Source organism: Mytilus californianus, unplaced genomic scaffold (assembly GCF_021869535.1).
Source record: "Mytilus californianus isolate M0D057914Y unplaced genomic scaffold, xbMytCali1.0.p SCAF_5, whole genome shotgun sequence".
In the NCBI taxonomy this organism is placed as follows: Eukaryota; Metazoa; Mollusca; class Bivalvia; order Mytilida; family Mytilidae; genus Mytilus; species Mytilus californianus.
In genome coordinates this window covers 4,886,972-4,902,628 of record NW_026262701.1, presented here as the reverse complement: position 1 = coordinate 4,902,628, position 15,657 = coordinate 4,886,972, and the positions used below count along the sequence as shown (strand labels likewise).

The window sequence follows — 15,657 nt, the reverse complement described above, 5'->3', positions numbered from 1 at the left end:
AAACATTTCCTGTATTCAAATATATTTCCAAAATCTCACCAATCCAGGCAAATAAAATGATCAAACTGCCCCTAAAATTGTGATTTCGTCATTTTCAATTATTTCTTTCCCTCTTTTTTATAATGGCACTTCAGCAAGTTCTTTGGAAAAATACAAAAGATTCACGTCACACTACATATTCATATTTTTCTTATGGAAAAACAAGCAATTCCTTGGATTGAGTCATGTGTCAAATTATGATTGCAATTTAGCATTCTTAACATGGTTCAATGTGCCAGGTTCGAAGTTGATTAGGCACAGCTATGCAAGGATTATAAATCATAATTAAAAACTTTCGTTCATCCTCCTTAAGTGTCGAACTGAATTAATTACCTCTGCCTATTTCCAGTTAAAAGCAATGATGCTGAAGGACATCATACACGAAGTGAGTCAAGATTAAATTTCTGATTTGAATTGTTTTACAATTGTCATTTCAGGGCCTTTATAGCTTGTTATGCGGTATGGTTTTTTTCTCATTGTTATAGGCTATAGTTGCTAACTTCTACGTCATTTGGTCTCTGATTGAGAGTGGTCTCAAAGGCAACCACAACACCATCTTACTTTTATATAAACAGACTGATTTGTTTGAATAATTTTTCTAAATTATTTGGTGTAATTTTGCCTCACCCATCAAACTTTGTATTGGTATCTGAAAAGCTAGTGTGGCCATACAATTAAAGATTTACTGCAAGAATATATGGACTATAATCTGCCGTGTGCCCATGCAAAATATATGGACTGCATTAGTGCTTTGATGTCCTGTATGTATGCAATGACAACTTCAGATTTGTATAAGCATTAAATAATTGTGAAAATTGATACTATATTTCTTTAGATCATTGCTTCCATTGTTTTCATATCAGGTGGGGTCTAATGGGGCACATGTTTGGAAATGCCTAGGACTTTGCTTGTAAAAGACCATATCAATGGTCTGTGGGTGACCTGCCAATAATATGTATTCAATATGCTTACCAATCAGCCCTCTTTTCTGCCCCTCCATGTCAATCCACTCGAGATTTTACCAACTGATAACTTGATAACTTTTTTGAGACTTGACTATGCATGAAATGTGTGCCCATGTAGATTAAAGGACAATATTTCCATTCAGTCATTTGGTGTTATGCAGTCCAATTTTTGGTGAAGATAACATTTCAACAACTATGCACAAGTCCTATATTACCTAAAGAAGTTCTCGCATGTAAAGTAAATCAGTTTAAATATGAATGAAAAGTGTGGGATAGTTTTAAAGAGATAACAACCAATAGAAAATAGAAAACTTACAATGCGTGTCCATATGATTCAATCCTCTGTTCATACGTTCACATTTCCATGTTAAATGATCCACTAAATCTTGGCCAATACCCTGATTTGTCACATCTTTTATATAAGATCACATAATAATGAACATGTGTACTGTTTCCACAGCTTAATGGTAGAACAAGAAATTCCTACCTTTTTTCATCGAAAGTTAGGGAAACCGTTGATACAATGTGATATCAAGGTTTTCCTCATTTGAATTCACAACATTACCTTTCATTAAAGGGTCAGATATTTTTTTTTATGACAGTATTTATCAAGTCCAAGTTTGGCCATAAAAAACAAGAGTGAACTTTATTAAATGTTCATATTTGACTTGGCATTAGGTAGACATGAACCACAGCTAGTTCCATCTACCTTTACATATAAAAGTATTCTATGATATGACACGCACCAGAATCAAATTATAAATCTTCAATCAGTCATCTCTACTTTGACCTTATATAAAGAAAGGGAGATAATATTCATAATGACCTCCCTTGCAATATCAGCATGGGGAGACAACTTCAGAGTGAAATTAACATTCTCTTGTTGTAGACAAATTCATTTCATGTCTTCATTTCACAAATGAACAATAATACAAAAAACATATTACATTTAAATTTACTAAACTGAATGTCTTTTTTCCAGACAAAATTGATCAAAAACAATTTCAAGTTAATTTTAAATATACATGGTTTAATGTTTTATACAAATGAAATTTTATGTAAACAAGACAAAATGAAACAAATAACACAAGTGCAATGTCAACAAGACAAATTTGTCTACAACAAGAAATAAACTGAATCCCTTTTTCCACATGACAATAAAAAATAAAAGGACAACTCTCATTTCTGGGGCAACATGTGAAAAAATGAAATTTGGTATGATGGAAATAATTAACAAAACAAGAGTAAATTATGCAAAAACAGAGCAATCATTTAAAAAATTAACAATAATTTGATCTACAGAGTTAAAAGAGAGAATTACCATATTTCAAGTACTTTTTTCACAGGATATTCTAATACTGATAATACAATTGTTCACCATGATTTAAATACAAAATTTCATATAGAATATATTGTTACAGCTGTTTGCCCAGGCACCATATTTGTGAAAAAGAATTTGAATAATTGAGATTATCCATACAAAGTCCTAACTATGAATGATGCATACACCGATCTGGTGCTTGCAAATACCAAGATGTGTTTATTTTTAAGACATACAATTGCCAAAAGAGATTTTTCAGATCTATATCAAATGTTGTGCTTCAGACATTGACAGCAAAGTATCTTAGCATGCACATATGACTGATGTTTGTTATAAACCTCAGTTAAAGACTTTAAGAACAATATCAAACATTTGTGTGGTGCCAGCTAAATTAAACTTTCTTTGTAAGGATTTTGGAGTCTCATTCAACTTTCGCAACCACATCATTACAGCAAATGTTTAAGTTAATCTTCATAAATAAATGCATCTGCAAATGATTATTTCCTAGTGTATGTCTGCTCCTCTCTCGCTATATCAATATGATTATTTTCTATTTATTTAATCATTTATTTTGCAATATCCTCATTGTATGAAGATATTTCCTGTATGCATTTCTCCTGAGACCTGTTATCATAAAAGTAAGCATAAATTAGACTTAATTTGTACAGAATGCTAATGTGAATGTTCTTTCCTGATGCAGAAATGGATAATATCCAGTCACAAACAACATGATGAAAATATTTATATGTAAACAGATCTGTGAGAGTCAAACGATACAAAAAAGTTATGATAAACTATACATTGTAAACTGAAAGACATTTCCAATGAGACCTGCTTTACAATATTATATAACAGCAATTAAAATCATTATTAGTAAAAGTAACTTTTCATTCTTAAATTCATTAGACCTAAATCATTCCTGTGAGTAAACAAGTGTTTATCAAGCTTTACTATATACCTGGTAGTAAATAGAAGAAACTTTAATTTGTAAAATACTAATACAATCATGGCAATCTTTATCAGCCATCCATAATGACATCAATCATGGTTGCACAGGCTCTATCAAATCCCAAAATCTGTATTAAATCAAAACAGCAGCAGCAAAACATATTTTCAGTATATAATAAAGTTTATATGATACGGATTTTGCAGTATCATACACCTTATCAGGTGTTTTGGTTGATACTGATGCAATATGGAAAAAAGCCATATAAAATTTATATTTGATATCTGTATTCACCCTAAAGAGTGTTAATTTTCTTGTCAACGTATATGATGTATCAAATTTTGTAACAAAACCTTTTTACCAACATTCCCAGAATACAAGACAGTTTCAAAAACATGTTGGTGTGAAATAAAGACAAAATATTATCAGATGTTAAACCTGGGTAGAATTTTCAAAGGTCAAGCAAACAATGGCCCTGCCTAATGTCCGACAAAAGTTTACTGTATTCAAGTCTGAAAAGAAATATGAAGAAGCTGCAAATGTATACATCTGGACACATTGCCTTTCAAATTTTTTTCTCTACAGCTCTGAAAATCAATTAAAACCCTTTCCTGGCACACACAAGACAGCACCTGTTAGACAGGTGATGTAAATAAAGCTTTGCACCAATATTTGTTTTATGGCCACAGTATTTATTACATTTTACCTACCTACCACAACACATCCATTATCATATTGTATCATTTTAGGTCTTTTTTTTGTGATTTCACTGTATGGTGAAAGGCACTTAGCTCAAGTCTAAGGGATCCCTAAGAAATTTTGTTTTACCTATGAAGAATACTATAGTGAAAACAGATTCCTATGTGTAATCCATAACAAAACACAAGCAACAAAAACAGAATCAGGACTTGTTTTCATCTTTTCCTACAAGTTCTCTGGATTATTGAGTTTCAGAAGACTTAAGAAGTCATGAACTCAATCAAGGTCATTAAAACAGTTCATCTTGCATAAATGTCTACATAAATTATAATATTAAGAGAAATATTATGTTTGAATTCTGTAATTTTTGTAAATTTGTATCAAAAATTATTTGACTGAGAAACTTTACCAGCCTATCAAAATTAAAACCTACCAAATATTAAAAATGTAGAATAATTTAGTTTGTGTTGATAGGATGCCTTATTATTTTTGTTGATTTGGTTTGCATGAAATGGATGCTTCTAATTCACAGTGCAATTAAATTATTTTGGTTTACTTCCATTATACAGCCCATATCAGTAACTTTTTAATTATGCAGGGGAACATATTTTATCTTGATCATTAAACTATATTATTTATTTCTAGTTTCTTTTACTTCAAATAAAAACAAAAAACATCAGGTTCAATTTCAGCACTTGTCAAGACATAAATTATCAAATTATCAAATAAATCATACATCATAAATGAAAAACAGCTGACATAAACAATGTTGTTGTAGAGACAATATTTTCTGTCCATTGACTAAATATCATGTATTATGTGAAAAAGTAAAAAAAAAAAATATATTCTATACCTCAAGTGATTTAACCCCATTTTTCTAACCACTACTTTAAAATGATTAATGATAAAAGTTAGAAAGTTGACATCTTTTCTTTCAATCTTTTTGGCAAAAAAAATTCCCTTTAATATTCAATAAAACAAATAAAATGTCTTATTTTAGCTGAAACACAGACTTATATATTTTTGAAGAAAAAGTTTTGACGGGCGAGTATCGTTACCCTATAATATGAATGATAACAGGTGAGTGAACAAATGACATGTTTATCTTGTATTGCTATTGCCCTGTTGATTTGTTCAGGTCATCACAATTTGCATTAAGTCGACACAACACCAGCTCACTAATAAATACTCGGCATCACCAGGCAAATCGTTCCCTGTAGCTGATGGCAAAGTTTTAGTTATCACAATAGACACGTATCAAGCCCAAGCAGACATATATAGCACTAAGATTGGGCGGCGGCAGCTGTACTGTTAGGAAGGGGCGACATACTGGGGGTGATGACAGGTGAACTGTTGACAGCTGCAGTACTGTTCATGGTAGCACCTGTAGGCAGAAGAGCAGAAAAGAAGGATATGGTTATTGTTCTGTATATATTTATACTAGCATGCACAAAAATCATTCACTAACAAGCAAAAAAGCATGAAAGTCAGAACTTGTCAATTAGTCCTCTAACCATTCCCATCTGACATGTTAGTATGGTGACATTTCTAAAACACTTAAGCACTGAAAAATGTGTAGATTTTTCTTAAATCTTTCAGATTTAACCATGTTAGTTTATTAACATTTTTGAAACACTGAAGCAAAACATGTATTTTTGTTTAAAAAAACTTCAATCACTCTAATGCAAATCTTCTTGAAAACCTGAAATGAACTACAACTTGGTTAGCAGTTAGGTTTTATTCATTTCTCAGGACTGATGAAGTATTTATGTTAATTTCAATAAATCAAACATGGTACACAGGAATAGTATACTGAAAATGGGGTATCCATACATTACATGCATTTCTCTGCAGCCAATTATTAGAACTATATGAATGTTTAAATAAAACAACCCTTTGTAGTCTTCAGGGTTTATATTCCCCGAGAAATTATTGATTACAATTTTGTTTGACATAAACAAGTTACTGAGGGCTATTCCAGAAAAAATAAATGGGGGTTGGAAGGCACTTTAATTATTTTTGTATAGGTGGGGGCAGGTCAGGAAGTTCAAACTGTGTGGTTATTTATGCAAAGTAAAATGCAATTGTATGGGTGATGGCACTAAAAAAAAAGTGCCCTCCAACCCCAATATAGTTTTTTTTTTCTGGAATAGCACTGACTAGAGTCATCTAATTTTATGTTTTCTCACATTGTTACAGGGGTACTACTTGTACAGCTTATTTTTATTTAATTGAAGAAGTAAATAATAATATACTTATATAAGTAAATTTGTTATATTCATATTTTCTTATAAAGTCTGAATAATCTCCCCTTAATTTTCTCAAAAAATTTACTTGTATAAGTAATTTTTTTTTACAATCCCTAAAATTCTCAAGTTTTGGGATGTAAAAACATGCCTTAAACAATTTTTCTCTGGTAAGCTCATAATTTTTTATTAAGAGTTCAATGTTTCATCTCATTAATTCCACAGAGAAACTAATTGCGCAAAGATCTTAATTGTGCAAGGCCTTCAAAAATTGCCCCTTGGAGGCTTGTAAATGAGCAGTTTTGTAGATAACAGACAGATGAGATTTTCATTGTCCATGATATTACACTTCAATGATAGTAAAGACATCTGCAAAGGACAGACAATTAAAAATTCTATTGGAGCAAAGAAGTCCTGAGAAATTCAAGAAAAGAAGATAGTATGACTTTTTTACTTGTATAAGTAAATAAATGGAGAATGTGTCCCCATGGACACAGATGATGCCCCCGCTTGCATACAACATTATAAAGGGACATAACTCAAGAACAATAAAAGTGACGCTCCGAAATTTGTACTTGATCTGAGTTTTGTGGTAATAAGTATTGTGTAAAGGTTTCATAATGTTTGGTTGGGGCAAACTTAAGTTACAGAACAGAAACTAAAAATTTTGCAATTTTTTGATTTATAAAGGGCATAACTCGATATGATTCAAGTGACGCCACCAAAATTCAACTTGATCTGTGTTTTGTGGTTAAAAGCATTATGTATAAGTTTCATAACATTTGGTTGAGGCAACTTAAGTTAGAGAACGTAAACTAAATTTTTTCATTTTTTTTCCATTTATAAAGGGGCATAACTCGAGAATGGTTAAAGTGACCCCACCAAAATTCGATCTTGATCTTTATTTTGTGGTAATAAGTATTGTGTATAAGTTTCATAACATTTGGTTGAGGCAAACTTAAGTAAGGGGAACGGAAACTAAAAATTTTGCAATTTTTCCATTTATAAAGGGGCATAACTCTAGAATGGTTAAAGTGACGCCACCAAAATTTAAACTTGATCTGTGTTTTGTGGTAATAAGCATTGTGTATAAGCTTACTTACCCACAATGATTGCCCTTGAAAATGCTTCAAGCAAAATTCCAGATACCTTCAATTTCTTCTGAGGGCTATTCCAGAAAAAAATGTATGGGGGGGTTGGGGGTGGTAGGCACTTTATATTAATAATACATTGGTGATGGGTATCAGAGCAACTTTTCACATGTATAATGCACTATGATTCTCAATTACAATTGTCTGGGTGGTGGGTGCTGAAACATACTGCCTTCCAACCCCCAACCCCCCCATTACATTTTTTTTCTGGAATAGCCCTGAGATAATTTCCTGTTATATAATCTTTAACCTTTAACGTTTCGAAATTGTCAAATTTTGTCTAATCTTAAAAAGATTAAACCTTCTAACATGTCTCAATGAATTTTATAAAAATTTACAAACATGATATTGAATGCTACACTTGCAATATTGAGAGCTTTTCAATGAGGGACAAAGGCAATCTCCAGTTATTTTGAATTTGGCCAAGCTTATATTCAATTTTATTTTAATGTATAGTTCATATGTTGTATCATGTAAATGGGGAGGGCTTATATTGGCATTACCTGTTGCCCAATCCATATCAGATTATAATATAAAGTTTAAATCAAACTAAAAATTTGAACTCTGTGTATCCTATATTTCTTTACACAGAAAAATATAACATAAACCACAAATCATTGAATTCAAACAATCTGCTATCAAAAAGAATCAGGAAAAAAACATATCTGTTTTGTAAACAAGAAGTTTTTTTTTAATAAATGACTGAAATCTGAAGAATACATGTCTTTGTTGACAACATCCTTTTCTTTGAGAAAATAAAGCTTATAAAATAGCAAAACTCATGCTGAGCAAAAAAGATAAAGAGTGCCACCCTTTCTAAATAGCGAACAAAAGTCACAAGGATGCAACACACGATTCTATTCTAATAAATCAAACAATGCAAACAGCTGAGTGATTAAAGAAAGCATATTGCACCAGCTTACCCTCACATTCTAGATATATACCAAGTTGACATTTGGAGGTGGACTTGCACCAACTTATCCCCAAAATCTAGTCTTATATCAAGTTACTATTTTGAAAGGGGACTAGATGTTACAAATAAATTTTCAACATACTTCAATTCATTTCATTCATTTTTTCTAGACACATACGAAAATTATAAAATAGGCCAGTCTTTTTTTCAGTGTCAATAAATGAAAAACGAACTTTAACAGAACATTGTGTCCTTTCACTGAGACATTGCAGTTTTTAAGGCTGTATATGATTGTAATGGTAGTCCAGTATCACAGTTTATATATACACAACTAAATGTTATCGGGGTATACCTCCGATTGTTCCTTGATTAGGTACAGGTGTAGGTGAATTGTGCCCTGACATTGATGAGGAAATTCTTCCTTGTTCTTTTACTATAGGATCTGTTCAAATAAATAGTATACACATTAAATATAAGTTATGATGTTTTATGTATAGTTTATATCAGGCAAAGCAAACTCTAGTGACCTATTCTCTTGATATCAACACGTTTAAATGACCTTTACATTGTCAAATATTAAATAGATTTTGTGTGTCTTTTAAAATAGTCTTTTGGTTATAGTCTTGTCTGTCTTTCTTTAATGAACATTTTGGTTTGTCTCCTTGGTATGTTATTCTTAACATTATTTGCCTGCCATTCCAGTATATCAGACGTTCCCATAAATTACAATGTCCTTCACAAAAGTAATTGTTGCCATGGCAACAACAGGTCAAATGTCGCAAAGTCTCAGAATTCTAAAGAGCATTCAGATCTATTCCATATTTCAAACTATCTGGTCAATAACAAGCAGTCTTAGTTAAATTACATGTTACCCTTTTCTTGATTTTTTATATAAAAGAATTAAACTAAACCTACATTAACAGTATTCAACTTTACTGTTTTATCAGTAAGACACAATGTTAGTCCTACATTCCTTGGTGCAAAAAATATCTGTAATGAAAGTTATATTAATGTATGGTCATATCCATTAGTTTTTTTAGTATAAAAATTTTATACTAATTCATATTAAACTATAACTTACAAAAATATGGGTGTTCCATTGCTGCCCTAGCCGTTAATCTGTCAAGATGATCATATCGCAATAATTTATCTAAAAAGTCCAATGCTTCTGGACTTACTAAATGTTGATTTTCAGAATGTACAAATCTTTCCCATCGTTTTCGTGAATGCCTGCAAATAAATATATTCAATTACATTGTTGTAAAGCACAGCTATATGTTCAAAACATTTTTTTTAAAGATTGTTGCTACCGATGAACAGAGAGTACACCCAGTAACTGAGATTGTTATCTTTGTTTGAATAATAAATAAAGTTTTCCTTAACTTTGATATTAATCTATCATTTCAAATAGAGTTTAAATGATAAAGTATTAACAACAAATGTACAATAATGACATTTCAAGTCTGGGCTGTTCCAGAAAATACTAGACGGTACTTTTTTTTTAACCTCCACAACTCACAGAAATAATAAAATGCTCCGCTGGGGCGCAGCTTGATAAGACCTCAGAGGTCGAACCCTGAACAGTTGGGGCAAGTATGGACACAACATTCAAGCTTGATACAGCACTGAATTTGGATTGTAATTAAATATTTGACACAGCATAGGTTTCTGACACAGAATGAATGTGGTCTAAGAACTTAAAAATTTTTAATTTACCTATTCAAACCATATCATTATTATTTGCTTTTATATATAAATCAGTAATAACCAATTTAAAATGGAAAATTTTAAAGAAAAAAAAGGAAAAAAAAATCCCCCCCCCCCCAAATTTGTTGAACCCCCTTATGATTCATCACCCCCAAACTCAATCCCAGCCTTCCCTTTGTGGTATGGTACCTTGCAGTTCAATTTCAGAGATATCTATACACTTGAACACAAGTTATTGTCTGGAAACTAGTAAAATGCTTGTTTTTTGGCCCCTTTTTGGCCCCAAATTCCTAAACATTTAGGGCAATTACCCCCAAACTCAAACCTAGCTTTCTTTTTGTGATATGGAACCTTGCAGTACAATTTCATAAAGATCCATACACTAACACACAAGTTATTGTCCTGAAACTAGAAAAATGCTTTTTTTTTGCCCCTTTATGGCCCTTAATTCCTAAAATTTTGAGGGAATTACCCCCAAAATCAATCCCAGCCTTCCCTTTGTGGTATGGTACCTTGCAGTACAATTTCAGAGAGATCCATACACTTGAACACAAGTTATTGACTTGAAATGAGAAAAATGCTTGTTTTTTGGCCCCTTTTTGGCCCCAAATTCCTATACGTTTAGGGCAATTACCCCCAAAATCAAACCTAGCTTTCCCTTTGTGATATGGAACCTTGCAGTACAATTTCATAAAGATCCATACACTTACACACAAGTTATTGTCCTGAAACTAGAAAAATGCTTGTTTTTTTACCCCTTTATGGACCCTAATTCCTAAAATTTTGAGGGAATTACCCCCAAAATCAATCCCAGCATTCCCTTTGTGATATGGAACCTTGTGGTAAAATGTCAGAGAGATCCATACACTTACACACAAGTTATGTCTGGAAGTTCCAAAAATGCTTATTTTTGGCCCCTTTTTGGCCCCTAATTCCTTAACTGTGGGTACCATAACCCCCAAAATCAATCCCCACCTTCCTTTTGTGGTATTGAACCTTATGGTAAAATTTCATTGAGATCCATTCACTTAAACTAAAGTTAGAGTGCGAAAACTAATGTGTCTTCGGACGACGACGACGCCAAGTCATACCAATAGACGACCACAAAAATTTTTTTGCGGTCATATAAAAATATATCAGAACAACACTCCCTTTGCATTTTGGTATTTCAAATACCACCACCCACATAAAATTGCCTTCCCTGGGGGGGACATAGTATTTTCTGGAAAAGCCCTCATCAAATTCTACTTACCTTCCTAATATATCATTAAATCTAGGGTCTAGATCTATCTGATACTTTTCTATGTATGCATACAATTCATCTGTTCCTAATACTTTAGCTATTCGTACAAGCTACAAGAAAAAATCATATGATAATAAACTCATTAATTGATTGAGAGATTCACAATATTACAAGCTTGCATTTAGTTCTTTATTTACATGATACAATAGACTAAAGTACTAAGTAATAAATTTATAATAAATACACTTTAAGTTTCATGTAGAGTAAATACAAGATTTTTGAGGAGCTTAGACCTGAGGGTTGATCAATATATCCTAGAAGGGACCATATAGGTTATATGAACCGTCCTGAATACTTGCAGGTTATTTACCCCTTTTTCACAGTATCAGTTGTACCTCAGTTTTATCTTATTAAATCAGTAACTTAAATAAATACTATTTATTTTCCAAAGAAACTTTCAACATCATTATTTTGTAGAATATAACAAGAATGTGTCCATAGTACAGGGATGCTCCACTCTTACTATCATTTTCTATGTTCAGTGGACCATGAAATTGGGGTCAAAACTCTAATTTAGCATTAAAATTAGAAAGATCATATTATAGGGAACATGTGTACTGAGTTTCAAGTTGATTCGACTTCAACTTCATCAAAAACTACCTTGACCAAAAACTTTAACCTGAAGCGGGACAGACGGACGGACACACCTAGGTGGGGCATAAAAATAAGAAGATGTGGTATGATTAACAATGAGACAACTCTCTACCAGAGACCAAATGAAGTAAAAAGTTAGCAACTATAGGCTGCCATACGGCCTTCAACATGAATGTATATTGTCTTCAATATCTCATGGTTATTTTTGTTGTTGAGTTGGTGTCTCCTTCATGTATACCCCTCATCTGCTTTTATTCAGATTTGAGCGGTTTTAAAGGATGCTCAACCTTTTATTTGTTTATATAAGATAAAATTACAAAACAAACCTGATCATAGTTATCATGACCATGAAAAAATGGTTCTTTTCTAAAAATCATACTAGCAAACATACATCCTAGACTCCACATGTCTAATGAATAATCGTACATCTGAAATGAATAAAAAAACATTTAACTACAATAAAGAATTGTACATCTGAAATAAAGAAAACAATAAAACCAACAACATAATGTACATTTCTGACCAGTGTCATTAAAGCTGTAAATGAGATCCGACATAAGGTACATGTCAGCAAAATAAAATGTGCATAATGACGGATGGTGAAATAAATTTTAAAATTTTCCTCATTATTTTTAATATGTGTAACTTGGGAGAAATCCCACAAATAACCTATATTCTTCTGTTTTACTTACCTGATAGTCAAGTAATAATTCTGGACCTTTAAAATATCTAGAGGCTACTCTTACATTGTATTCCATTCCACAATGATAAAATTCAGCTAAACCCCAGTCTATAAGTCGTAACTGAAACAATAAATTCAAAATAATTTATGTGTTCCAATTTGAAAATTATAAATACATTATTCCAACTGCAGAAAAAATTCATTTAAGATGAAGATTTCTATTGTTTTCCTCAATTTAAAATAAATGTGGATAGAGCTTTGTGGTAATAAGCATTGTAAGTCTCATAACATTTGGTTGAGGCAAACTAAAGTTGGAAAACATACAAAAATTTGTACTTGATCTTAGTTTTGTGGTAATGAATATTTTGTATAGGTTTCATAATGTTTGGTTGGGGCAAATTTAAGTAACAGCATGGAAACTAAAAATTTTGCAATCTTTCGATTTATAAAGGGGCATAACTCAATAATGGTTAAAGTGACACTACCCAAATTCAACTTGATCTGTGTTTTATCAGTGGAAGTCAAATTAAACATTGCATTGTATAAAGCATTGACTGTAGTTGATTCAACTATAATCATGGACAAAGGAAGATAACTCCAATTTTAATAAAATGCTCCGCAGGGCGCAGCTTGATACGACCGCAGAGGTCGAACCCTGAACAGTTGGGGCAAGTATGGACACAATATTCAAGCTTGATACAGCTCTGAATTTGGATTGTGATTAAATATTTGACACAGCATACGTTTCTGACACAGAATGAATGTGGTCTAAGAACTTAAAAATTTTAAATTGGACATTCACCTATTATGGTCCAATATCCAAAATCTAAATACATGGTTAGATTCAGCATATCAAAGAACCCCAAGAATTCAATTTTTGATGAAATCAAACAAAGTTTAATTTTGGACCCTTTTGATCTCAATGTGGAAAAAGTTGATAACGGGGCCCAAAAATCAAAAATCTAAATACATGGTTAGATTCAGCATATCAAAGAACCCCATATATTCAATTTTTGTTGAAATCAAACTAAGTTTAATTTTGGACCCTTTGGACCTTTATGTAGACCAATTTGAAAACGGAACCAAAAATTAAGAATCTAAATACACGGTTAGATTCGGCATATCAAAGAACCCCAATAATTCATTTTTAATTTTGGACCCCAATTTGGACCAACTTGAAAACTGGGCCCATAATCAAAAATCTAAACACATATTTAGATTCAGCATATCAAAGAACCCTAAAAATTCAATTTTTGTTAAAATCAAACTAAGTTTAATTTTGGACCCTTTGGACCTTTATGTAGACCAATTTGAAAACGGAACCAAAAATTAAGAATCTAAATACACGGTTAGATTCGGCATATCAAAGAACCCCAATAATTCATTTTTTGATGAAATCAAAAAAGTTAAATTTTGGACCCTTTGGACCTCAATGTGGACCAATTTAAAAACGGGGCCCAAAATCCAAAAACTTAATACACGGTTATATTCAGCATATGAAAGAACCCCAAATATTCAATTTTTGTTGAAATCAAACAAAGTTAAATTTTGGACCCCGATTTGGACCAACTTGAAAACTGGGCCAATAATCAAAAATCTAAATACATGGTTAGATTCAGCATATCAAAGAACCCCATATATTCAATTTTTGTTGAAATCAAATAAAGTTTAATTTTGGACCCCGATTTGGACCAACTTGAAAACTGGGCCCATAATCAAAAATCTAAATACATGGTTAGATTCAGCATATCAAAGAACCCCATATATTCAATTTTTGTTGAAATCAAACTAAGTTTAATTTTGGACCCTTTGGACCTTTATGTAGACCAATTTGAAAACGGAACCAAAAATTAAGAATCTAAATACACGGTTAGATTCGGCATATCACAGAACCCCAATAATTCAATTTTTGATGAAATCAAACAAAGTTAAATTTTGGACCCTTTGGACCTCAATGTGGACCAATTTAAAAACGGGGCCCAATATCCAAAAACTTAATACACGATTAGATTCAGCATATTAAAGAACCCCAAGAATTCAAGAATAAAACCCCATTGAAATTGATCAAGAAATAAGCAATTTATACGAAGTATCTTCTTTTGCACAATACTGTGCAATTGAATATTTCTTGCTATTGCTCAATACTGTACAATTGACAATTTCTTGCTATTGCGCAATATTGTGCTATTGGATATTTCTTGCTATTGCGCAATACTGTGCAATTGAAGATTTCTTGTTATTGCGCAATACTGTGCAATTGAAAATTTCTTGCTATTGTGCAATACTGTTCAATTGAAAATTTCTTGCTATTGCACAATACTTATTATATAATAATTTACACATCCTGTTTGGTGTGTATCTCCTACCATATCATTATTATTTGCTTTTAAATATTAATCAGAAATAACCAACTTAAAATGGAAAATTTTAAAAGAAAAAAAAAAAGAAAAAAAAAGAAAAAAAAAGAAAAAAAAAAAATCCCCCCCCCCCAAATTTTTTGAACCCCCTTATGATTCATCACCCCCAAACTCAATCCCAGCCTTCCCTTTGTGGTATGGTACCTTGCAGTACAATTTCAGAGGGATCCATACACTTGAACACAAGTTATTGTCTGGAAACTAGAATAAAATGCTCCGCAGGGCGCAGCTTGATACGACCGCAGAGGTCGAACCCTGAACAGTTGGGGCAAGTATGGACACAACATTCAAGCTTGATACAGCTCTGAATTTGGATTGTGATTTAATATTTGACACAGCATAGGTTTCTGACACAGAATGAATGTGGTCTAAGAACTTAAAAATTTTAAATTGGACATTCACCTATTATGGTCCAATATCCAAAATCTAAATACATGGTTAGATTCAGCACATCAAAGAACCCCAAGAATTCAATTTTTGATGAAATCAAACAAAGTTTAATTTTGGACCCTTTTGATCTCAATGTGGAAAAAGTTGATAACGGGGCCCAAAAATCAAAAATCTAAATACATGGTTAGATTCAGCATATCAAAGAACCCCATATATTCAATTTTTGTTGAAATCAAACTAAGTTTAATTTTGGACCCTTTGGACCTTTATGTAGACCAATTTGA

The 15,657-nt window shown here is 32.0% G+C and overlaps 1 protein-coding gene across 1 annotated transcript in view; it reads right to left on the bottom strand.

Moving 5' to 3' along the window:
- Positions 1–1,649: 1,649 nt before the first annotated feature.
- Positions 1,650–15,657, bottom strand: part of LOC127702530 (casein kinase II subunit alpha) — a 32,081-nt gene continuing 18,073 nt past the window's right edge. Inside the window, exons 7-12 of the mRNA XM_052206770.1 lie at positions 12,577–12,687; positions 12,211–12,312; positions 11,240–11,340; positions 9,362–9,510; positions 8,633–8,722; positions 1,650–5,354 (exon numbers count right to left, since the gene is read on the bottom strand). Of these exons, the coding sequence (XP_052062730.1) occupies positions 5,254–5,354; positions 8,633–8,722; positions 9,362–9,510; positions 11,240–11,340; positions 12,211–12,312; positions 12,577–12,687 (654 nt within the window). The 3' untranslated portion in view covers positions 1,650–5,253. The remainder of the gene's footprint in view (positions 5,355–8,632; positions 8,723–9,361; positions 9,511–11,239; positions 11,341–12,210; positions 12,313–12,576; positions 12,688–15,657) is intronic.